This window comes from Camarhynchus parvulus, chromosome 5 (genome assembly GCF_901933205.1).
Source record: "Camarhynchus parvulus chromosome 5, STF_HiC, whole genome shotgun sequence".
Taxonomy (NCBI): Eukaryota; Metazoa; Chordata; class Aves; order Passeriformes; family Thraupidae; genus Camarhynchus; species Camarhynchus parvulus.
In genome coordinates this window covers 50,834,442-50,859,958 of record NC_044575.1, presented here as the reverse complement: position 1 = coordinate 50,859,958, position 25,517 = coordinate 50,834,442, and the positions used below count along the sequence as shown (strand labels likewise).

The 25,517-nt window shown below is 40.0% G+C and overlaps 1 protein-coding gene across 1 annotated transcript in view; it reads right to left on the bottom strand.

Moving 5' to 3' along the window:
- The window catches only part of DYNC1H1 (dynein cytoplasmic 1 heavy chain 1), a 44,801-nt gene that overhangs the window by 7,866 nt on the left and 11,418 nt on the right, over positions 1–25,517 (bottom strand). The window contains exons 17-63 of the mRNA XM_030950498.1: positions 25,265–25,420; positions 24,782–24,895; positions 24,056–24,166; positions 23,766–23,975; positions 23,222–23,368; positions 22,827–22,993; positions 21,983–22,156; positions 21,112–21,277; positions 20,843–21,031; positions 20,572–20,760; positions 19,639–19,921; positions 18,253–18,353; positions 16,625–16,784; positions 16,122–16,365; positions 15,757–15,940; positions 15,072–15,284; positions 14,667–14,905; positions 14,410–14,566; positions 13,791–14,018; positions 13,334–13,564; positions 13,083–13,223; positions 12,627–12,860; positions 11,821–12,027; positions 11,602–11,723; positions 11,087–11,252; positions 10,687–10,850; positions 10,293–10,422; positions 9,380–9,513; positions 9,008–9,122; positions 8,725–8,886; positions 8,421–8,635; positions 8,130–8,334; positions 7,820–7,993; positions 7,600–7,719; positions 7,351–7,471; positions 6,573–6,768; positions 5,831–5,948; positions 4,683–4,898; positions 3,928–4,140; positions 3,609–3,736; positions 3,035–3,188; positions 2,152–2,298; positions 1,918–2,068; positions 1,476–1,729; positions 1,191–1,325; positions 1,002–1,096; positions 739–913 (exon numbers count right to left, since the gene is read on the bottom strand). Coding sequence (XP_030806358.1) covers positions 739–913; positions 1,002–1,096; positions 1,191–1,325; positions 1,476–1,729; positions 1,918–2,068; positions 2,152–2,298; positions 3,035–3,188; positions 3,609–3,736; positions 3,928–4,140; positions 4,683–4,898; positions 5,831–5,948; positions 6,573–6,768; positions 7,351–7,471; positions 7,600–7,719; positions 7,820–7,993; positions 8,130–8,334; positions 8,421–8,635; positions 8,725–8,886; positions 9,008–9,122; positions 9,380–9,513; positions 10,293–10,422; positions 10,687–10,850; positions 11,087–11,252; positions 11,602–11,723; positions 11,821–12,027; positions 12,627–12,860; positions 13,083–13,223; positions 13,334–13,564; positions 13,791–14,018; positions 14,410–14,566; positions 14,667–14,905; positions 15,072–15,284; positions 15,757–15,940; positions 16,122–16,365; positions 16,625–16,784; positions 18,253–18,353; positions 19,639–19,921; positions 20,572–20,760; positions 20,843–21,031; positions 21,112–21,277; positions 21,983–22,156; positions 22,827–22,993; positions 23,222–23,368; positions 23,766–23,975; positions 24,056–24,166; positions 24,782–24,895; positions 25,265–25,420 — 8,055 coding nt within the window. The remainder of the gene's footprint in view (positions 1–738; positions 914–1,001; positions 1,097–1,190; positions 1,326–1,475; positions 1,730–1,917; positions 2,069–2,151; positions 2,299–3,034; positions 3,189–3,608; positions 3,737–3,927; positions 4,141–4,682; positions 4,899–5,830; positions 5,949–6,572; positions 6,769–7,350; positions 7,472–7,599; positions 7,720–7,819; positions 7,994–8,129; positions 8,335–8,420; positions 8,636–8,724; positions 8,887–9,007; positions 9,123–9,379; positions 9,514–10,292; positions 10,423–10,686; positions 10,851–11,086; positions 11,253–11,601; positions 11,724–11,820; positions 12,028–12,626; positions 12,861–13,082; positions 13,224–13,333; positions 13,565–13,790; positions 14,019–14,409; positions 14,567–14,666; positions 14,906–15,071; positions 15,285–15,756; positions 15,941–16,121; positions 16,366–16,624; positions 16,785–18,252; positions 18,354–19,638; positions 19,922–20,571; positions 20,761–20,842; positions 21,032–21,111; positions 21,278–21,982; positions 22,157–22,826; positions 22,994–23,221; positions 23,369–23,765; positions 23,976–24,055; positions 24,167–24,781; positions 24,896–25,264; positions 25,421–25,517) is intronic.

Sequence of the window (25,517 nt, the reverse complement as noted above, 5' to 3'; positions counted from 1 at the left end):
TAAAACTCAAATTACACTTTGTCTATTATCCTATCTTTAGATGTGCCAAATAATTTCACTGATAGCCTCCAGCACACCTGATTCTACAGATCTTTATCAAGTCCCAGGCCAAGCTGTAAGTTATTTTACCCCAGGCTGAACAGTTTGAGAAAAATTAGATGTAGTAAAGAGAATTCAACTTCTAATATAAAAATTAGGCAGGGCAAACCAAATGGGTACTATTTAAGATATGGATGTAATTTATGACATACAGTTTCACAGTCAAGACAAAGATGCATTACTCTTTGAACACTTCAGTCATGAGAAGGTGAAGCATTCAGCAGCTGAGTACTATCCGAATTGATTCCACTTAGGCATGTTCAAGAGCCCACCATAATGAAGTTATGTGTGGCTGAGGCTGCTCCCCTCTACTGCATAATTATCACACAATAGTGATGCAGCAAAATACAGGCAGTGTCACACTTTCTGGTACCATAGGAATCAAAGCAGGCCAACCACAAAGCCAGAGGCATGGTAAAACTGTTTCTGAATGATGAACAGTGCTGGTCTTCACAAGTTTCACAGCTGGGTTATGAGGGAAGTAATAACATTCATTTCCAGAACTACAACTAGTCAATCTTCAGGACTTCCCTTTCCACAGCAGGAGAGCTTGTTTGTAAGCATGAAGCTTTTCAAGCAGACACCTGAAAAGCTTAACAAGATAGTTCAGTGGAGAGACAGACCCTAGGCAACACTCACCTCATCAGCTTGAACTTTTGAAACAAGGTCCTTAAATGCAGGAAGGCAGCTCAACCTCATCATGGCCTCTGTTTGCTCTACAGTCAAACCATTGATTTTGGGGAGAGATGCAGTGTTTAGTACAATCTCCTTCCCTCTCAAGAAGTGCTGGAATTCTGCATCATATGTAGGCTCCCTAATGTTAAGGGAAAAGAAGACTTTAGCTAGATGCCTTCAAGACAGCCCTCCCTTCTTCAACTAAAGTGAAGCAAGAAAACATTTACCCAATAGTGCCTTTCAGCTTGATCCGGGCCAACAACATGGCAAATGTTATGTGATCCTGGTGCAGCATGCCACGCGCCACTCGGTTGAAGGCCACCTAGGAACAAAACATAGTAGTAGTGTAAGAAGCTTTGAACTCTGACCCTTCAAAAATTATTAAAGAATTAAATTTATTAATTAAAAATTGGAACCTGAAAGAGATCCTTTGTGATGATTGAGAGACGATGAGTATGGTCTGTAATTCCCTTCAGATTTGGGTTCTCATACAAGACATTGTGATAGATGTCCAAGAAAAACTGGAGGGAGTACTGGTACAGGAAATGTATCTGAAAGAGAAGAGAGTTTATTTTTTCTCTCCACAATCCTGCTGTTTGATAACCTACAGAGTATGTCTACCAAACCGCAATAATTGGCAATGCCTATTTAGCTTAGACCAGTAAACACTCAAAGCTCCTGAGAGGAAGAACTCAACCTACCTGTTTCAGTGACTCCATGGTAAAGTAGATACTGCTGCATGCTGTAGAAAGAGGCAAGTACTGCTGGGAAACAGTCTCCACTTCTTGCATGACAATATCAGTCTCTTCTACTTTTCTGGTGACCTCTGCTGCTTCCTTCTTCAGGTTCTCAAGTGTAGTAATGATGGTGTCATCATCCAGGATACGTCCCTTCACTTCATTAAGTGCTTGGAGTAGGGATTTTTCCAGCTGACGTAGGCGCAGCTGAAATTCACCTTAATTAGAAGAAAAAAAAGTCATACATACATCTTGTACAGATATGTTAAAGAATTATGTGAATTGTGTGTATTTTGCCATTGGGCATCCTGAAAAAAAGAGTATGAAGATAAGAGCACTGTGTGCTCTTAGAGTAAACCCACTGTATTCTTTTAGAACACGAGGAAGTTAATTTTGGCAAACATACCCTGAAGCTTGAGGAGGTCAGAGCGTTTTTCATCAACATCTGGTCTTTCAGCTTTCAGGACTTCATTCAGACACTGGCTCTGCAAGCTGCTGCGAGTTACTGTGAAGTTCACAAATGTAACACGAGAGCAGAGGTCTGGTGGGAATTCAACCTGTCACAGGAAACATGAAAAAGTTTTCTCAGCTCTCTTCACATGCCATTTCTACAAACAGGGCTGCTTTTGATTTTACTTACTGTTGGATCTCTGGTGGAAAGGAAGATAACGAAGGATGGTGACAAATCAATGTCTTGGTCTCCCAGAGTAATCAGAACTCTGCCTCCAGTTCTTCGGACTTCACGATTCAGAACAGGATTCAGAACTGGGTCATAGCTCTCCACATCCTAGAAAGACAGATGTGTTAAAGACTATTGCTTGCAAATGGCTCAAGCTAAAACTCCCAGTCCAAGAGGGGCTTAAAAGTCTGGTAAGCAAACAATTGGCAGTTGGTTTGGAATAGGGATCACATTCAGAAGGCATCTGCACTTTAGATGTGTAGTTGAGCTACACAGGTACAGAAGGGAAGTATTATTAGTGACTGCAATTTTGTTAGCTCTACTGCAGGTAAGGCCTATTCTAAACAGCACAAGCAACAGTTACTGATCTTTTCCATTTCCATACTAAGAAGTGAAAAACATACCCATTTCAAGTGAAACTCAATTATTCCTATAGCTGCCTATTTCTTCATATTACTGAAATTTCTCCCTGATATTCAGAGCAGATTTAATTCTAGATAACTAACCGTATTAGTTGCCATTATCTATGACTAGAGAAAGCACATAAAAACAAAGGAACAGACACGCAGGTTGTAAGTAATTTTAGAGTGTGGAAAGATCATTTCGAAATAAAAGAATTTCATCTTGAAATGGTGGAAAAGGAAATACCTTCTTCTGATTTTTTAGCTCACTAATTCTTCTCAGGACTAGCACCACATGTATTACTAGTTTACTTGTTAAATTGTAAAATGAAAATAAAGTCGCTTGCATGTTAGTAACATGCAAGAGAACAACTGAAAACTTTTCTAAAACATAGGACAGAATTCAAGAATTTAAATAGCTTCTACACAGTCATGCCACTAACCTGAACAAGAAGTGGGTTACCAAATCTCAAGGCACTTTCCAAGTTCTTTCTGAAAGCATCATCCAAGAAGCTTGTGCGAGTTATCTTACGGTCTTTATATTCATTCATGATAAACTCTGTAGCTTGCCCAGAGGGATCGATGATCAACGGATACCTTAAGTTAATAATAAAACACTTTCATTAGCTAGGTTTTGACTGCAGACAGTGTCTAAGCAGTTTTATGAATTTACATTGCATTATTAGTCTCACCTCTAAAACCTTGTTTATTCCTTCACTAAGTTGAGGCACGTTTAATGACTCATTTCAGTTTTGAAAGATAAGTTTGTATTTGGGCAACAAAATAGCTCAAATATCAAAATAGTTCAAGCCAACTTATTTAACAGCCAAGCAAAAAAGGCAAGGAAGGGTGGATGAAAGTTTTTACGTTTACACATGGTTGAGAAGCTTTTATGAACATAAGAGCTTCACACCCCAGTGAAACTGTGCTTTGCAGGAGCTGCTGTGATTCAATAGGTGCAAACCCTGCCTGCTGCAAGAATGTTGCTTAGGAACTTCACATCTTAGAATGAAGTACCTGTTGAAGCGTTTGAGCATGATGGCATTCTCTGTGCACAGGTCATCTGCAGGCAGGGAACTCGCCTGCCAGCGCAGCCGCTCATCGGCGTTGGAAAGGTACTCGGTCCTTGCGATGTCTGTGCGGAACTGCAGGAAGGAAACAAAGTTAAATATTAACTTGACATTCTCCAACCAGCTGGTGAAGACATTTTAAGTAAATGCAGCTCTATACAAAGCTGCAACAGCTTTCCAACAGTTCCATTCATCACCTAGCAATCCTAAAGGTTAACTCCTGCAGTAAATCAATTCACGGTTAATTATCATGACTGTATCTTTACCTGGATATTTGCTTGCTGCAAATGGTGAGACCATGTAGTGAAGAGATTCTGACGCATCTGCTGATCAAAGTAGCCAGCGTAGGCAATAAAAGCTCCTGAAAGTAAACAGTCTCCTGCAATAGTGGACATCTGGTTTTTGAAAGTTTCACTTGTCTTCTCCCATCTTTCACGTTCAGCAGAAAGACTCTTCAGAAGAGCTGTGCTACGGTTTACCTAGAAATAAGTGGTGAAGGTAGATTCTTTAGATGATGAAATGTTCTCATATTACAAATCTCTCACAACTCTTAAATTCTGACTCAAGGCCCAAGTTAAATTTAAAAGCTCAGAAAGAGATAAATTTGGGGCTCTTCAGTGCTAATTTATTAAGTTGATTCTAATGGTTACCTTGAGGAACTTAGAAGTGCTAAGTACAAGTAGAGTAGCAACATACTAATGATGAGATCAAGTACATAGAGAAATCCATACTCCTCTCCTTGAAGTCCAGTTAAGACATTACAATCCCACTACATCCATGCCTGTTTTCAAAGGCTTTCTATATATTTTACACCTTATGAGAACTGTCTTGTTAATAAAGTAGCAACGTGAGTTGCCAGCCCAACAGGCTTCTTGAGAAGCCTCATGACACCCAAAGATGAAACAGCTCAAATGCACTGCACAGGGGAAGCAACCAGGTCCACTCTCAAATTCAAAGATCAATTCAATTTCAGACTGTCAAAGATCAAAGAATGAAAAATTATTGGTATATGAAGTCTTACTTTTGCTTCAACAGCAGCCAAGTCTGCCTTAATAGCTTGAGCCTCCGAAATCAGAACTGCATATTCCTCTTTGTAACGGGCAATACTGGCCTCAAGGTCACGAATCATCTGCTCCACTTCATTTGCTTTCTGCTGGTTGTCTTTGGCATCATCCTCCAGCTTCTGCAGTTCATTGCGTAGAGGTTCCACTCTTTTCAACATGTCAGCATAGTTCAGCTGCAAATGGAAAATAGAACCTTTACATTTTCTAAAATGACATGTTAACAGGAACCACAGCTTTCAGGTATACACTATCAACTGCATCTTTTCAAAGTTATGTACTTCTGACCTGTGTAAGAATTAATAACTACTAAAGAGAAACTTAGTATTGTTTATCAATCCCTAGGACTCTAGTTTAAACTAAGCACAGATACATAAGTAATTGCTTTTGGCAAGATCCTTGTACTGATGTAGATTTACAAAGTCATTCAAAAGGTTCAGATCCCATTAAGAAGTGCACAGCATTGTTTTACATAAATATTCAATGGGGTGTTCATGGCAGTACTGGGCTAATCTGCCCTTCTCAGCAGTGAAGTCAGTAAAGTTAAGCCACAGAACAATTAGGACAGGGCCTGTTGGCAAGATTCAAGTTAAACAGTCTCTCTAGATCATGCCATAACAAGCAGGCAGAGTTTTAACAAGCCAAGAATTTTGCTGTATTGGAACACCAACAGGCAAGTAAAATCATTTTTGGATACCTCATTCTAGGGGTAAGATTCCCAAAGCCTATTCCTTCAGGAAACTTAAAAGTCTGCCTTACTCTGAGGCAAGACAAATGCAGTCTCATTAAGAGGACTGCACTGCATGTTCCACTGGACAACTGTCTTGTCCTACAGAATGACATCGCATACAGAATGTATCCACCAGTGTTCACTGTAAACCTAAAGTTTTTCAGTGCAGAGGCTGTATCACAACTGGCCAATAATTCTCTGGCATGGCACTATATATATCCCATTAGCTTTCATCTAAACCATGTACCCCATTTCTTTGAGGCAAAATAGCTTGCAATACTCAGCTGAATAAAGGCAAATTCAGAGCCTTTAGACATTGCTATGTGCCTTCTGGCTCACTCTTTTCACCTTGCCTTTGCTTCCTCAAGCTGACTTTACCTGTGCAATTGCCCATTTCACCATAGGTCCACAGGCCAGTGATGCTCTGTTTACAATTTCATAGTTGTAACTTGGATTTGACAGGTAGTTTTTCTTCATCTTCTCCCGGATGGCATCACTGCAAGGGAAAAATTTATACAGACAGCATGAATACATTATGTCAGCACACAGGTGCTCAGTATCCCTTTATCTAGCCTGCCTTCCATAGCTGCCAAGAAACATTTCCTGTCAGTTTTGCTGAGTAGTAGCTGGGATGCTCAACATGTTGTTTGAGAAACTACAGCTTAAAGGTGATAAAAAATTTAACAATATTTTAAGATTAGTCATTCACAAACTGCTCAACTCTGGAGCTGGAAGGGAATTTAGATGTCTCTAGCCCGACCTTCTGCTCACAGTTAGAGCCAGCTAGGAAGCTGACCTCCTAAACTGAATAAAGCCCTCAGCAGCCTGGTCCGTTACTGCTGCAAAAAGACTTACAGCTGACTGTGGCTTTGGACACCAACACACTGCTTTGCAACCATGCCATTAAGTCACACAACAAACAGCTGCTTTGCCTTTTCATGATACACCTTGGCTTCAGCAGTCTATTTCCTGTACCACCTGCATGTTCACCATGTGCAATAAGCTGATGTCAAAAGAAGTCAAATGCTACCAAAGCAATTACACAGAGGAAAGTCCAGTTAAGACCCTCTGTTCTTTGTAAATTGTTTGTTCACATAAATATCTCACAGTTGCACTTCACCTGATTTCCTCAGCAGAGAAGTTAACAATGGTTGGAATGAAGTTCTCTCTCATGATGATGGAACGTATTTGTTTCCAGTCAGTGGTGCTTTCACCTAACAGCAGGCAGATGGACTCCAGGGCCAGCTTCACTGCTGCAGGGGGATTAGCCATGGAACGCACCTCTACCAGGTGCTGCTTCTTTATTGACTTCACAGCTAACCAGTGCCACAAAGATGAAGAGTGTTGATTGGGAAGAAAACAAACAGTTAGCAAAGCCCCACAGAGTACCCTGGATTTATAAAAATGCTTCAAGATTCTACATAGGAATATGAGGTTATTAGAGAAGCAGATACTACTGAGTAACTACTATATTACAAGACACACATCAATGAATGTCAATTTGCCGAATGGGCACAGGACTTTGCTGTCTAAAAATGATTCACTCAAACTGTGATTTGTCTACATAGTTTAAAAAACGGGCAGGTTGACTGTATGCTGTCTGTTCAGCAGCAAGGCATCACTGGTTTTTCTACAGCTGGACTGCCAGAAATTAAGCCACAAGCCATAGAAGAAGTATCAAGAATCAGATTGGTACTATTACACACAAGAAAAAAAAGGCACAAAACAACAGCTCAAAGACTGTGAATTTAAAAGGGATTTCTTCAACTCTGTTCAGCCCCATGATATGAGCCTACACTTTTATTAGATAGGATCAACCTAGACAACAAGAAAACACATTCCCATAGACCAGTTTTAGATCCAAGACAACAGTGTGATCTCTTGAGGTGCTAACATACCATTCTGAGCTTCAATGACAGCAGGCTCCACCTTGTCAAGATCTTCTTTCACACTCATCTGCTTGTCTGCAATGACCTCCTGCTGCTTGTGCAGCTGTTCCTGAATCTCCTGGCTCATAACCTGTAAGGAAATTTCACAGACAAAAATACTGCTTTTTAGAAGCTGAAATTCTTCCAGTACTTGGTCTGTAGCCTCTGTTTTGTAAATAAAATAGTTACAATGCACAGAGATTTAACAAGAATTTTTACCTTTTTCTTCTCAGCTTCCTGTTGGTCTTTCACCATCTTTTTCAACTTGTCATTGGCTGCTGCATTTTTTACCTCAAGCTCCTGACTCTTTATTCTTAGGTCACGCCGCAATTCCTCCACCTAAGATCAATTGCAAGATGGAAGAGAGAATTCATATTGAGCATTGAGATCTATTTACTCACTCCAGCTTTACAGAGGGCAAAGTTTTAAGAATACATACCTGATCAACTGTTTCCTTGATTTTTCTGAGACCAACATTGAGATGCATTTGCTGTTCCTCCAGTTCACTTCGTTTCTCATTGAACAAGTTGGCGTAATGGTTGATGAAGTCCAGATAGTGGCGTGGTGTGATTGCCATGGTTCTGCCTCCTCGTTTTGCCAGCCGAGCATTAGCCTTGAGGGAATAAAGTGTTGTAGAGTATGCACTGTTTTAAAATTTATCTGGATGCCAAGGATCATAGTTTTCAGGAAACTGGTGAATGATGCCATGGCCTAGAGGTAAGTGTAAGTTAAGCAGTGTAATAACATACCTGGTGAAGAGTCTGATGAACAAACACACAGCTATTAACAATAGCCTCCCTGTGTGATGGTGGTTGTGGCAGCTTATCATACACAACTGGCATGTAATCAGGCACAATGTAATTTGGTTTCTCAAGATCCATTTTGCTTGTGAACTCTTTGCCAACCTGGTACAGTGCTTCAGTTGACCAGTCTCCAAACCAGTTCAGGACACACCTGAAATACAAAGCATTTGTGAAGACTTCTCCAAAAGCAGTGTTTTAATGGTACCTGTAAAATATGTTGGAATATGCAGCAATTACCTGTTGAAGAGTGCAGGAGAGGTAGCTGCCCTGTCCTTCAGGCCCTCAGAAGATGGATTCATAGTGAACACTACATGGAGATTACGAATAACTTGGCTGGTAAACCATTTGTAGAGCTCCTCATGTGAATCTAACATTAAACCCTCTTTCTGTGCTCCTTCTTTACACTGAGTCATGAGGGTTGCATATTCATCTCCTTCAAAGAGACCAGGAACCTAATTCAAAAGATAAGTTTTGTCGTAGCTTATGGTTGCAAAAAGGTTTATTTAAAGGTTGCAAAAATATTTATTTAAAATCTTCTTACCTCTCCATTGGCTAGGAGAGTGTTCATTCTCTCCAGGAATCCAGAATCCAAGACGTTTGACTCATCCATAATAAAAGCTATTTTTTCATTTTTGCAGCCAGAGCGTCTCAATACTGTCCTGAGGTCTTCATCAAAATCTTCACCTGTGTATTTTCTGTGAACCTGGTAAGAGTTTACATTGGTCATTAACATTTTGGTTTAGCTTTTAATGGGAATTTAGGAGTCAATATATAGGTGGGAGTTTTGACTTACAGGATTTTAGAAGTAAACTTAGCATACCAACCTTGATTTGGTAGACACTCAAACCATTCATCCAGGCAACAAATCTTGACAGGGTTGTTTTCCCTGCTCCACTGACTCCAATTAGCAGCAAGTGGCCCTGTGGCTGACGGAAGATTCTGAAAAAGAACACAATCAAGTGTGATTGATAAGTGTTAGCAACTTACTGAAGCATTTCCTAGAACATCTAAGCTACAAGTTAGTACCAAAACTGACACACCTTTCCAGACAGGATCCTGCTATCTAGAGGCTGGCAGTATATTTTCTATAGACATCAATGAAACCATGCTCCATTCTTACTCTGTTCTGAGGCTATTCTGGTTTAGAGTAACTCTACATACTGCTTATATGAGCAGCAATGGAAGTCTGAACTTACCGGTCAATTCTTAACACATGATCCAAGACTTCATTGAACAGGACAAGTGGGACATCAAGTTCTTCTTCATAAAAGACTTTAAGCCTAGCTTTCACATAGTCTCTCAATTCTTCTTGATCCACTGGAATATAATCCTAAAAAAACCAAAACAGTCAATACAGTATGGAAGTTAAGATTAAGGGAATTAGCTTAGGGGTAAATTTATGAGTACACCAAAGCAGAACTACTAGAATACTTGAAGTAGCAATCCTCTACAAAAGCTTAAGAACATTGTAGCCATTTAAATTGCACGGGAACATGCCCACTGCCTAGAGTGCCATGGTAGCAGCATGGGGTTTAAACACTGTATGTACTGAACCTGAACCTACAGGCTGATGAGCCTGTGCTGCCAGTTACCAAAGAGACTGGGAAGTAGCACTACAGACTAAATCCCTTCCCCAGTTTATTTTAAACAGCCTTTCCTAGTCACTTACTATTGGTCAGAGATGGGCAGCCAGCTAGGTGGACTTTTGCCTAAACTCACCAGGATTTGTACAAGTAACCCAGATGGATTATTTCAGATTATAAGAAACAGGTCACCAGAAAATGTGTAATATAAGTATTGCTCAAGGGTCACTGCCTAATCCAAGAGATTCCAAAAGTAATAACTGTCACCTGGCAGTGTCACAGTATTATTGAGAAATATTTTATACTGCCTTTACATTCCACTGTGGCTCCTACAATAGCATCCCTGGCAAAACAGCTATTCAATTTGTGGCAGAGTTCAGATAATCATAGTAAAAATTTCTTGGAGATCAATTTAACAGCATGATGGGCACTGATTATCACTTTAATACAGTCATAAGAGCTGCATCAACCAATTGCACCTAACCTATTTAATTTTGGGGTTAATTTTTTTTAAATTTTAACTTGCCTTTGACAGCCAGTTGCTGTACAAGATAGGTCTGCTCATAGCCTTTTCTTTGTCAATGTTGGGGAAGTGTTTCAGTGCAACCATGTCAATGTTCTCATCAGTCCAGCGTCTCTCCTCATCTTCCACAAGTCTGGATAAAGAATTAAGTCAGTGAGTACAATCCTCTGTAATGGGAGGACATAATCACACTACACGGCAGCACTATGGCTGAAGTGTATTTTTGCTTTGTGCAGGTATGACTCCTAAGAGAGTCAAACTGCAGTGAAACAAAATATTCTCACTGGTATTCCAGCTATTTAACATAAAGCACACTTTAGTCTGATGTTCTAATGAAAGTTGGCAAGGAGTAGGCAACTTTTTATGGTTTTGCTTCCCCAACTCATGAATTTTTTACCTGTCCTGGAAGAGACGTAGGGCTTCGTGGGCCCAAATCCTGATAAGGCCTTCAACTGGTAGGGTTTCCAGTGGTCTTAATGCCTCGAATATACCTCTCACCCACCGAGTCATTTCACGAGGTGAGTAGATGTAGTGTGGCTGCGTGTCTTGAGTGAATCTCTCCTAAAAATTTAAACTGAATTAGTTACTTTATCTCAAAGTTGCACCGTATTTTTTACAGGACTTGGCATTGCAAGATATTACTGTGACAGCACAATTCAGTCATTTCTGCCAGAACCCAATTAATTTGTTGAGTTCTTGTACACATATTATCCACGTGAAAGGCTAACAACACACGCTAAATGAAGCACAGAAGAAAGCATTCTAACTGGAGTTTGGAGTTGCACTTAACAAGTTACCTGAGACATTGTGTAGAATTCTACCATAGCAGCAGTGAGAGGCTCTGCATATGTGCGAAGCGATGGGATCAGCCTCAGCATTGCACGGTTGAATGTTCCATATATCTGAGTAAGTGAAGCTGGTCCAGGATAGTCCACATAAACCACAGGAACATGCCGTAAAAATCTGAAAGATTAGCATATTACACAGTACAGAAAGTTAAATTACTATCTGTATTCTCTTGGTTATCTTTTGCCAAAATTAAATAACTGCTTGATTCAAAACCATCAGCAGCAGCTGTAGCTGGTTTGATTGCTCCCATTCTCAAGGGTTTCAGACAGGTGATTCAACAGCCTAATACTGAGTTCACTGCTGGGCTGTCATGGTAAGAACCAAGCAGCAAATAGTGCAAAAGCAAGGAACAAAATTTCAGCACAGCTGTTGTTAAACAAGTGTATTAAGAACAGATTACATAATCAATGCTTAAGTTTTTACTCCTATTCCATTGTTACCTAGAATCTACTAGACACATTACCTATGTGACAGAGGTTTTCTTCCAGGATCAGTAGGTGGATTACATGCACCAACGAACTGAATTCTCTCCAGTTTCACCCATGTCTGGTCAGAGGTACGGTAGAATCCTCCATGTTCCACCATCTGGACCAAAAACATAAAAATAAAATCAAATCAGTGGAACATTTTATTTCCCTATAAGTAGCTGTTCTGATATAGTTGATTACAAAGAAAAACAGACCTGTCTAATGAAGGATATGACTCTCTGTGTGCCATACTTGTCCATATCTGGCAAGTTGATTTCATCACAGAACAGCACCAGCCACTTTCCTAACTGCACAGGAGCCAGCACCACTCCATTAGGGGTACGCCTGTATTCACAGTAGTGATCAAAAGTTTTCAACAGCAGTTCTGGAGTGGTAGCACTTGAAAAGTTGAGTCCAACCACCTTAAAGAGAGTATAGTGGAAAAAAAAATTAAAATACACTAAGGACTGAAACAGAGTGTATCGAGAGTCCTGGAAACAGGTATGTTTGGCTGTTCACAACTGAAGCACATACACCATCCACACTACATGTATATAACCACATATATACAGCCATATACAGCCTAGATACTCATTGCTTCCCACTGCAGGTTCTCCATTTACCATGCAGCAATGCTACTTGCCCAACCCTGTTTTGAACATGACAGCCTCATGTAATTGTCACTCCACCTAAATACACAGAAGGATGAGAGCTATTCTTAAATATTTGTAAAGTATTTTTAAATACTGAATGCAGGAATGCTCCTCTGTTACTGAAGTGGCAAAGGAAGAAAGCAGCTTTAGGCTAAGGAACTTGAGAAATGAATTTGTATTCTCAACAGGATTTTTATTTTTTACTATATATACACATGACTGACTGAGGTGAAGTTATCACTGAATTTCAGCTAGGAAATAAATTCCATGTTATCTTTAATCTTAAAAAGATTAAAGACTTGGTACTACTCTGTAACTCTCACACCCATGTGCACACATACACAGACACACACAAGTCTCATGTGTACCTCCATGTCAGGCAGAGCTCTGAGAGCACTGAAAAGGGTCATGGTCTTTCCAGATCCTGGTGGTCCACAAAGCACCAGAGGTTTGTGCTCTGCCAGCCAAGTGTACAGCAATGCTTCATGGCGAACTGTATCTAGGGTTGGCACTACAACATCAGGAGCTGCAACTTTGTGTGTTTCAACTTCAATTTGAGGAACTTTGGATTGCCATGGCACCCATTCACCTGTAATGGACACCTAGAAGCACAAAAACATGATTAGACAACTTAGAAGAGGAATCCAGCTCAACCTTAGTTAAATTTATTTTTTAAGTGACATCAAATTTGATCTGTTTGTTGAAATGTGAAACTGTAAAATTTAAAATAGTCTAGCTGTTTATTCTCCAGGTTTGCCTCCAAAATCTAAAGCAAGCTTTTAAGAAAATGAAAGAGCAACATTTCTAGCACAAGAAAGGTTTACCTCATAGTCAATGATAGGTATGTTGGGTGCAGTTGGCAGTGGCACAGTGGTGATTCTCCTAATGTATTCTCCCAGCTCCGCTCTCATCTTCAAACGACTGTCTCCAGAGAGAGACCACAGTATGGCATAGACCAGGTACCTCTGTAAGAAGCAAGAGCAGCAGCTATTGGTTTTAGAGTAAGGGCACAAAGCCCAGAGAGTAACTCAAATCTAGGCAAACACAGAAGTCACTAAGAGCAGGCTGCATTTACCTGGATGTAACGCTCCAGCTGGTCTATCTGCATCGGGAAGTCGGGATGGTTGGCGTTGTACTGGGCCACGTTGCGGCAAGCCTGGTGCAGCATGGAGAACAGGGAGCCCAGGCAGCGCAGGCGCGTCAGGTCCATGATGTGCTCCAGCTTGAAGGCGTGCTCAAGTGCCTTGGTCACCAGTCCGTTGGATGTGAAATATGGCTGCATTATTGTTGCAGCATCTCTCTGAATCTGTTGGGGGAGACAAACGTTGCTCTAAGCATTTGCTTCTCATTTGACTACCAGGCAGAACGAAAAGGTTTTGTTTAAGGTTTCAGATTAAAAAAAAAATAAAAAGGAAAAATATGTAAAGAGGAAGTCAGCTTTCCTATGATAGGCTGTCATAAATTCTATGTATGGTGTACCTGTGATACAAGCATTTTTACTACTTTATCCCATAATGAAATCTAAGTTATACCTGCAACATTGGGGATGCTGCTTCTTCTCCTTCATCTTCTTTGCCCTTTCGCCTGCGTTGAGCTTCCTCCTCACCTTCATCCAGAGGAATGCTTCTTAGTCTGGCCAGGAAGTTGTTGAATATCATGTCTGTACTGAGAACATCCTCACTGAACCAGACCATACCACACCTTGACACAGTAGCCAAAGTGGCATATTTCAGATCCTGTACTTCAAACATGATACGCACCTGAAAAAAAAATTTAAAACAACATTTAGGAGTAAAAACAATCAACCAAAACAAAACAAACACTCTTTCCCTGAAAAAACAGAGAGCTTTTAAAATATGCAGATCTGCATTTAGACTCTGAATAATTAACATCAGCATTATACTGTCCTAAGGTAAGTTCATCATTATTGACATTTACCATAAGACCTATACAATTCACATTTTGTCTTACAGGGTCAGAGTAAACGTAACATGAAATGTTTCCACAAAAACCCTTTACTCCAGCAAACCACAATCTGAAATCGGTATTACTTTGCTTGTGATGAGAAAGAGGCACAACTCTAGTAAATATTAAATTAAACCAACAAGCTTATACACAGCACATATACACAATATAAAAAAGTAACATTACATTTGGTGGGAGGCTGAGACGTTCTCCATTTGGCAGAGTCAGAAGTTTGTTGTCATCCAGAACAGAGTTCAAGTTCTCAACCCATTCAGGGTCTACATCACCATCAAAGATAATCCACTGACGTTTTTGTAGTTCACCTCTCACATTGTCTATGATTCTATATTAAAGAAAATATTCATTGAAGGAGAGAATTAAGGTGAGATTATCCTAGGCACAAATGTACCAGCCATTTTGTATTTGTGCTATTAAAGACTTACTTTCTCAGGACATGTGTAAACAAGCCATCTGTCCATTCCCTGGTATTTGGATCCAAAGTACCATAGAGGTGATCTTTGCTGATTGCTTTTGGATCTATAATGTGAGCAACACCTTCCACACCCTCCAGCCGTTCAAGGGCCTTCAGAAGTACTCTCCAGGCCATGCTCTTTCCACTTCCAGAGGGACCAACCATCATCAAACCATGATTTATCTGTGTAATCTGATACAGCTGAAGAACCTGTGACACAATAATGTACCAATTAACTCTAGCAGGTAATCTAAGCTTTTAGGTATAGTTTCTTTAAGACAAGAAAAATTTAAAAGCTTTCGACTTTTCATAATATAAAAGGAAATTTAGTCTTATACATAAACTTCAACTGCACATTTTCAGTTTTATATTTTACCTTTTCAACCCACATGCCACCAACTTCTTCTCCATCACCATAGGTAAGGTACATTTCCTGACACACTTTCTTAAGTTCCTCTCTCAAGGCTGTCATCTCTCCACGGTGATACTGTACTCCAGGGAATACATCAGAAAGGAGACTGAACAGCAGTGGAATGTCTTCTGCAACCAGTTTTGGTACCATAGTTTCACATACACTTTGGATCAGGATCTGCAGAGACAGAGTCACATTTCATTGAAGACTTGTTAAGTTCACTTTATCAAATGTGTTTGACAAGGAAAACTTCACTAAATAATTTACTGATTAAGTACTAGACTGGGTAGTCTTAGTCAAAACAACCGCTGATGTGGTTTCAACTTTGGAACTACCCAGTGATTTCCTAGTGATTTTCAGTTTATACAAGTCCTTCTTATGTCTCTTCATTATGCTTTTGGCATGAACTGCTGAGACGCTGTGCAGCAATAAATGTCATGGATGCACCACCTCATCTGAATAATTTTTTCGCTATGATTCAGGGACTTAGAAGTCATGTATAACTTAAGCTTTTAAGTTATCAAATTACCTTTGGTAACTAACATTATTTTGTTCCCATGTCTTAATACTGAATGGTAAACAGTGAAGGGTTACTTTGTTTAGTGTGCACCCTTTATCACAGAAGTAAAGAACTTTGCACACACATTACCTCTTGTTCTGGCAAGTTCTCAGCGATTTCTCCCTCATCAACGACTTCCCCACGCTCTTCCTTCTCCCGCTTTATCTTCTGAATCCTCTCCCTCTTCACATTACCTGCACTAACCAGCACACTCTTCAGTGCTCTCAGGCCAAAATCATAGTGACTTTGGGAGGACAGCTGTTCATCACAAAGCCTAAGAAGCACAAGACACAAAACACAATTTGATTCTCACTATGAGCCAACATAACACTCAGTAAATGTCATTCTTTACTTGAAATTATTGCTGCACAATGTGCTTAGTGAGTTGTAAAGAATATTACAGCTTTCAACAGTAAGTTCTATTATTACTGACTGCAACCAAACTTGTTACTCACTTGAAGAATGGTACTATCTTATTGGCAAGAACTTCAGCAGTACGGAAACCTTGGGAGTACAGCATGACCTGGGCAATCAACTGACGGTCTGGTTTTGTCATTGCCAAGCTACGGAACAACTTCTTCAAATTGTCAGGCAGATTAGATCTGCCTGCATAGCCAGGGTTCATGGTGATGAAGATAGCCATGTCAGGGCTCACTTTGACTTGTTTGTTCAGTAGCTCACAGGTAATGGGTGTTGCAGCTGAAAAGAGAATGAATTTAGTTATACCCGAGTCAGTGATCCAACACTCTGACAAATGAAGTCATACATATTCTATTTTAGCTTCCTACAGTAACGGACAGCAGGTTCTCCAGTACTCAAACTCAAAAATAAATTTCTACCAGCTGAAAGTTATATCAGATATTTAAGTTTTGCCATAAAGTAGCTTCATCCTTGCACAATTCGTAAGAAACATAGCTGAGCAACAAAACATGAAGGATGTTAGAGAAGAATTACATACTCTTGTCATAGTTGGGGTTGGAATGCTCTCGCAAGGCTTCCTGGATGCACTGAACTTGCTGTGAAACTGCAGAGAGCATTCTCTCCTCCAGTCTGTTGAACTCATCAAAGCAGCCCCATGCGCCCACTTGGCAAAGTCCCACAAAGATGCGTCCCATTGCCTGCACAGAGAGGGGGAAATTCACTCAATTATATTGGCAAAAAGAGCAGATTAAGAGCACTTTATACAATGCATCCAAGACAGGAAGAAGCTGTGTTTATTTGTAGGTCACTGTATTTGTAGTATTGTAAGAGTTATGAAAGAGTTCTGAAGTTCCGTTCTCACTGCTTCACAGAACCACAGATCATAGCTCCCTGTACTTCACACTGTACTGCAGTGTGTTCCAAAACAGGCAAACTAAGTCCACTGCACAATGTTTTGTTTGCTGATACCATTAACATCAGGTGCAGTTCTAGTCCTCTATCACAAGGAGGGTACAAGAATTACAAAACATTTCAGAAGAGCAAATTCGATGGCCAGAGTATGATAACCTTTCTACATAAAGAACAACCTTTAAGGCAAGATTCTGTAGAGGAAACATGATGGAGGTCTAGAATCAACCAGTTTAGATTAATCAGAATCAATCATTCACTGTCTTTTCTACTACAAGAACTTAGGAATCATTGAAAAAAGACAAAAAGAAGCTGCCCTTTCATGAACTGCATAGTAATAGTGCACAGTGGAACAATTTGGTAAAGATATTATAGAAACAAGTGTGCAAGTAGATTTAAGGGGAGAAATGGTACATGAAAAAGGTTCACTGGAGCATGAACAGAGTAACACACTTCCGCTGGGACATCCTGATCATCCTAACTGTCAGAGGGAGGAAAGGAACTGGGGCAAGGAGGATCACATTATCTGTGATATTAATACTCCCTAGGCATTTTCTTACAGTCACCCCTACAAGCAAAATGCTGGTTAAATGGAATCCTGATCTGGCCAAATTACAGCTGCAGAGGAAAAAAATCACACATGGGCAACCTGGCAGAATCCGTAAAGTTTAGTGCTTCCCTGCCCATGTTTTATTTTGTTTTTTATCTATACACTTGATCAAGGTTTTAATTTTAAGATAATTTGCTGTGTTACAATTTAGAGACACTTCATCTGGTTCTCTGTTTGAAGATGTCATAAATCTTCAAATATCTGGATAAATTTTCTTAGTTTTGAAGAATTCTTCACACATTGAAGTAAACTGTACATCTGCGTTGTAAAGGATAATTTGGCGATAGTACAGCTACTTCAGTAATCTCACACTCTCATCTGTTCCTCATTAAATCCCAAACTACATAGTTTAAGATACTTTCCTAAAGCCAATCTTAAGCCCCTGCCCCTGTACTTCCTTTCCCTCCATTTGCTGTTACAGAACCACCTGTTCAAAAGCCCAGAACCTCTGCTCTAGCAATGTTACATCCCACTTCTGCTTTAGGCATTTTTTTGTTACAGAGGTTCTATATGACCAGCAGATACCAGCTCAGTTAGGACTTCTACATAATCACCTTGAAAATAAACAGTGCTGGCTATTTCAGGGTTCTGAAAAGATTCCTATTTGTTGTTAACAAAGACTACATTGTTTTAATCAAACAGCTTACCTGGAAGTCAAACGTTTCATCGCAGTTGAAAACCAACACAAAGCGGCCGAGCTGATGTCCAAGAGCTTTAACAGATTCTGTTTTACCAGTACCAGCAGGACCTGTTTTTGAAATGAGATGGACATGCTTTAGAATTTATCATTTGAATAGCACTGCCAATTAGTGCAATCTGCCAGCATGTGGACTCTGAAGGTGCCTGTTCAATCAAGAGGGTTCAAACAAAACCTAAAACTGTTTTGACTTCCCCCAAAAGACCATTTTGTTCTTCACTATCTTAGTTAAAAGTGTCCTGCATGTTCATATTAACACTGTATTGTGGGGATGCACATCCTTTCCCCAGTCCACTCCCTAAACCCCATCCTAGGCCACACTATAGTCTCAGGAATGCTTGTTAGCCCTTGCCCTACTTTAACAGCACCAGTTAGCTCCTCTTGTGCTTATCAGAAACCCTGTCTGCTCCCACAGCTTCTGTTGTCTAACAAGCTCCTGTTTTCTACTTAAGTAGCCTTGAGACTTCCCTTTTTTCTGTCTGAACAACAGAGCAAGTAGAATAATATTTTTGTTGTGGGACTTTTAAAGGAAAGTTCCAGCAACGACCAACTCGGATTGTGGCCAGGATGGAAATTTACTGACTAAAATCAGCAATTTTGCAACTCTATAAACAGTTGTCCTAAGTGACTCTTTGAGATCTCCCAGACTGCAGCAGGCTGTGACCAGGATCTCCTTCTCAGTGGAATGCCTCTTGGAGCTTGTCATCTCCAGTTTGCAATGGAGGATTGCCATTGAAAGTTGACTACTGAACCTGGACTGGTATCTCCCACTCCTTGAGACCCAACCCTTCATCTCTGGAGAGATGCAAAGGCATCTGATGTATTTCCCTGAATTTAAGGTGAGTTGTTCATAGGTATACCTTTGCACATACTTCATGTCTGTGTGCCTTTTGAGTGTTGCCAATTTAGGTCTATAATGAATCTAAACTTTTTGGTCAAATTACTGCTGTGCTTATAGAAAATCTTACAGAATAATTTTGTTTTAAATTAATAAATGCTAAATTTGGCAAGGGAGTCCACTCTGACCCTTGTGACCTGACAGTAGTCTCCCTTACCCCTTTGCATCCCTTACTGTCATGTCTGCTTTTCCTTCTGTGTCCCCCGTCTCCACATACACCGTTTTAGATTTATTTTCATCAGATTTTTCCTTGTGTGCTTTATCGATATAGTAAGTAATAGAATGAACCTTGCCATACAACTTGCTATGCTTTTACAAATTCATATTAAACCTGCCTTTACTGATTCCTCTCTGGTGATTCTTTAAGTGACCTAAACCACTCATTCTCATATATATTAGAGAAGATAAGAATTTTATACACTTGTCTCACAAACTTACCAAATGGTGATCCTCCAAGTCTTGCCTCCAGGGCCTGTGTCATTGTCAGGTAGCAGCGGTCAGTGAGAGGAGTCTGCACCAGCTTATCCTGAACCCCAAGGTACTCAAAGCCATAGTTGAATTTGGCATTTGCCATCTGAATGGAGAGCTGCTGCAACACATCTGTCTGCTTTGGGTCAAAGTAGAACCGCATTTGGCTGAGCCATTCGAAGGATTTGGAGTTGTCAATCTTGCTTTTGATCAGTGATCTTGTAACATCTCTCTGGTGCACCAACTCAGTGATCTGGAGAAGGAAGGAACTCCTTAAGACCACAACAAAACAAGCCAATAAAGACAGGCTAATACAGACAGGAATCCTACAGCTTCTCAGATTAGCACAGTGAACTGCCATCACTTAGAAATCATGACCTAAAACCAGTCTCTGGTTTAAAAATTTGTTGCTCCACTGTTCTTAATGACTTTCCTAGTTTACAGCAAAGAATTTTGGCCCAGTTAGCCTGTTAATCCATTACACTACTGAACTTGGTATTTTACTTGCCAGAAACCAGGTATTTCCCTCTAGAAATAATCAAGGATGATTTTAATTCTCCCCCCACCTCCAATCACTATCTACAAACAAAAGCATATTATAATTTCAATAATAAGCAACTGAATGACATATTTCACATTTGAATGAAAAAAATCAGTAACTTCCATACCTGGAAGATCCAGTCTGAAGATCAATTCACTGAGACAGCATATCATATGATATCATGCATTAAGCGGACTAGAGTGAAAAACTACCACCACCTACATTGAGGATCAGGCCCTACTGTAATTGTTTAAATCACACTAAATCTTTTCCTGGAGGAATAGTGAATCTTAGACTGATCAATTTTTTCATTAAAATTTAAAAATGCTCACCTGTAAAGAGGAAAGGAAGTTTTTACTCACCAAGTGCTCCAGTTTCCTTCTGCGAAGGGGTGGCTGCTCCATCAGCACAGAGTCTGCCAGGACATTGAGTGTGACCTCAACATTGGCTAGCACAGACTGGAGAGGACTGTTGTCTCCACCTCCACCATTGAGGGCTGACTCCACATTCTCAGACCAAGCAATCTGGGCTGACAGCACAACAAGCTGAGCCTGTGCAAAAAAACCCTCATCAGATAGTTTTCTTTGCTGAAGTAACCAAGCTGCAGTATACTTTAGTGTTCCACATTAATACCTGGTATTTGTCAATCCAAGAGATGTAGACTGCTGGATCAATTGAAGTTGCTTTTCCAAAGATTTCTACTTCAGTAACAGACTCTGCAAGCAATTTAGCAAGGGTCACTCTCATCTCTTTTTCAACAAGAGTGAGCCACTCATTGATCTTGGGATGTTCTGTGATGGAGACGGGTGTTTTGAACAGCACCTGCAAGAATTAAAGGTTTAAGTCAGCCCACATCCACTTATTTTCAGAATTTTATTTAAAAAGAAATACTGCAGCTATACCTCCTCTCCTTCACGTGAGGATATCCCAAGAACCACAGAATTGTCTTCATTGAGAATAATGCTAGAGACTCCAGCAAACATTTTCTTGAAGTGTTTCTGCAACTTGGCCACATTTTTGCTGTTTCCAATGATTTCAAGCAAGTCTTCATCGCCAACAAAGTAGAACCTATTAATCACATAAAATCAGATCTGTATCAGAACTTCAACTATCACTTTTAATTCATAATTTATGCTTCATCCATGGCCACTGTATGGAAGTAATTGACAACCATTTCCTCAACACTGTAAGAGTGTGTGAACCACCAATTTGCTAACAGTTATACTCCAGTGCTACTTTTAAGCTCATGTGGTCTGCACCATACAGAAGTGTATACATGCTCCATAGTGTGGATAATTTTCTTTACTTATCCATCTCTGAAATACCAGCATCAGAGTTTGGGATTGAATTGCCTGTCAGGCAGGAAGAACTCCCACTCAGTACCTCCCTCACTCTTATTTTCTCATGCTAAGTGACAAACTAGCTGAGGACTACAGGTAAGTCAAAATCAATGTCCTAAATACTGGACTGTGACAATTTCGAAACTGTCCTTTAATCAAATGGCAGAAGAACCTCTTCAGTTTACAGAAATCAGCTGCAATGGTTCCTTAGGCAATACCCAAATCCTGAAACCAGCCACAGATGAGCAAGTAAGGGAAGTTTCAGCCCCACTTCTGCAGAACTAGCTGTAACTGAATTATGTGTATAGACAATACATATTTAAATGGTCATAACATCTCATATATATGCACCACAGACTGGTAGAGGCTTTCCAGAGCAGTACACCAATTCCTGCACAGAAACATCAGATTACTTCAGCAGTCAACTGCTTACCGTGGGAAAGAGGACCTCTCCCTTTCCAAGTATTCTCCCAGGGCTTTCTGTATCTTTCCAAGTAAGTCTGCCAGTCTCTCTAATGATCTCTGCACACCCTGAATGTTAAGAACATCCATCACAAGTGGAGATTTGGACACCTTTTTCATGAGTGCCAAGAATTCAGTGCTGATGCTGCAAGTAAAATAACACAATACATTAGCGCAAACTCAGTAACCACAGGCCTACAGAACACCAAAGTTATTTGTCTCTAAATGATCACTCCACCTCTAATGGCTGTAGCAGCCCTAGGGAACACAAGCCTAAATTCCCCAAATTACTCTTCATCTACCTCAAGCTCTCAATAACAAAATCTAACTTCTTTGTAGTCCAGAGCAGGTCTACTTATCTTCACCTCCTGAAGAGATGCATAAATCTGATTCTTTGATCTGAGTGGAAGTGTGTGGAATGAGTAAGTATTATCAGACCAACTTAAAAGAGATGAAGTAAATAATGTTTAAAGGGTGAGATTAAAGGCTGCAGCAACAGAAATTTGCCTGTTTGTTGCAGCCACAATGCCAGAAAAACCCTTGAAGTAACTGACAGGAACTAGCAAGGAAAACCATCTGAGTCCAAATGATCTTCTAAAAATCGTACATCAGCCCATTTACTACAAACATTTTCTGCCATAGCTGCACCTCTTTGCTTGATGAACTTGTATCTACAGCAGCTGTAATCCAGCTGGACCAGGTAAGAATGCAGTGAGTATTTCAACTCAGAGAGTGCTACAGTGAGTCATGAAGTTTCAGGCCTGCCCACAGGGTGTCCCAAGGGAGGCAAAAAACCAATAAAATGAAAAAGTTACCTCTGGAACCGCTGGGTCTCCACAGGCAGCAAGTGCTTGATGTCTGCACTGCCAGTAAAGATACCCTCCAGGTAGACCCACCGCCTTTGCACATCAATCCAGACATCAAAGAGTGCCATGATACGGTTCAGCTTATCTTCCCAGCTAAGGGCATCTTCCTCAAACACCTGAAGTTTAAACACTACATTAATATTCATTTTAATATCATAAAGTGTTTGTCTATTAATAATTATTAGAAGAAACAGTTTTTTTGAGAGTTACAAAGTATGCATTATACAATTAACAGTCTGTCAGCTTTAAACGGTGAATATAGTCCCTGCTTACAAAAATATAAACTAAACAGAAAGGGAAGGCAGAAATAAACAAAAATTCTTTAGCTTTGTTCTCCATTTTACCTTGTAGTATGGTGACAGCTTCATTGCAGACACACTGTTAATGTGCTCCTTGACTTTGTTGAAAAGGTCATCCCATCCACGAATCAAACGACACTTGTTCTGGTAATTGACCAAGTCCAGTTCATAGGTGTTCCACACTTCTCTTATCTGAAAAGATGTTTAAGCTATGACATCAATAATTTTTCCTCCAACAAAGTAGAAATTTAGTTACAAAGTAGAAATGTATTATAGGAATCAGATACTATTTTTCCTACCTGAAGATTCTGGCTTTATGCTTAAGCTTTTGTTAAAAATATTGAGACTATGATGCAGTTCAAGGTGGGATCTTTGCAGTTACTACCAAGAACTGCTTTTCCCAAATAATGCAAGTTTCTTCAGAGAAGGTTTACAGAGTTTTAAACTGTTCCCCAAATCAGAGCAAAAAATGGAGTCTTGACACTTGTTTCAACAGCTTAGAGTGACAAGTTTACTCTACACAAGTAGCCACTTAACAGCAACCCTCAAATTTGCAATTACATGCATATATAAAAGGGTTGATACTAGCCTGTTTCAAGAACTCTTCCAAAGCCATCTCTCCCTGAGCCACAAGCAGAACATCTTTGACAATTGCTTCATTTCTCTGTAGATCGACATCCCAGATCTGGCCCAGGGTCAATTCTGAGACAACCCAGTTAACATGAAGCCTTTTCATCAGTTGTTTCCAGTGTCGGTCTTTAAGTGCCTCGGATTTCAGTTCAATAACTAACATGTTTATCTACAGAAGAGAAGAAAGCAAGTTACATCTTTGAATGTGAATATAAAATACATATTATTTTAGAAATGTGGGCAGCTTACCTTCATGTAGCCCTTCAGAAGTCTCTGGACATACTCATAGGAGGCGTACTGTCGCAAACGGGCAGGGAAGTTTTTCAGCTGGTTCAGCAGACCATCCAAGTTTTGTCGAAGCTGTCAGTAACACAAAAGCAATGAAATCTTTCTCTACAAGTTCTGTGCACATAACCATACAAATTACCTATACATTTGTTATGGAAAACTCTCTTTAATGAGACATTAGCAACAGGACAGCTCTTACAAGTGTTATCCTTGTTTAACTAAGATGTGGTTACTCTACAGCTGAGAATGTAATTTTATTGGTCTGACTGAGATTCATGATGCAGTCTTGTCACAGGCAGTTAGTTTATAGATTAGTGTTCTTTCTGCTCTTTACCTCCTGAGCACTGAACTAAAATCAATGCTGTTTACCCAACTGTATAATGAAGTTTCTCTAATGAGGTCCAACAGACTATTTAAAACCAGCAGTTTCTTCTCTGTAGATGCAGTCCAATCTCAAACTACAGAAGCTGCATAAATTCCCTGTAGGATTACTTAAATGATGACAATCCCGTGAATATTTTTTATCTTACTTTCAGAAGAAACATGCTCACAAGACACTGAAAAGGGGACCTAAACACTGAAAATTATCTAGATTGACAATAGAGCATGTCTGTCTCAAGAGGTCTAATTCCTAATTTGCACATACTTGTGGCAGTTATATTGTTCATGTACACAAATGTGAAGTACCTTGCGAGGCTGTACTGAGACCCAGGGTTGTTCCTTCATTTGATCAATTTGTTCCCAGACCTTAGAGAGTTCAGACCAGACACCTTTGAGATCCTGCAGCTCTTCAAGGGCTACCTGTAATAAAGAATGTATCAAACATCAGCAGTTATTCCTAATTTCTTCCAAGTCAATAGCATGGGTGAGTTAAACAAAATACTTCTAATCCATCAAAAACCTTTGGATAGTTTGCCAGTTCAACAGAACTGCAACAGCAAGTGACCAAGATGAATTTTTCCATCTCAGCTCATGTAACGGTTTCAAAAGAATAAGACAGTCAAGGAAGAGATCACAGACAAGCTCTGAAGGCTACAACTGAGTCAGTGTGGAGACTGTGCCCTGTTATTAGTACAGCACACACTACAAGTCACTCTCCTGAGGGAGAAAACGATGGAACTGAAACATTTTTATCCAAAACTGGCAAGAAGGTGTGTGTGCAGATTGTACCTGGACACGCTCTTCACTGCCACTGAGCAGCCCGGTGTCTGTAAGCTCCAGAGCTTCCTTGGCCTTGGCACACTTCTCGCGGTCATCCTTCAGCCTGCCGAATTTTCCCTCGTAAATGGTAAGAGCTTGAAGAGCCTCTTCTGGACGCAGATTTCCCTAAAGTTTGCAGGGGATACATTAATCCAATAATCCTACAGTTACACTGAAGGCAAGTTAAAAGTGGGGACTAAATATAAATGTTGATTTGTCTCAT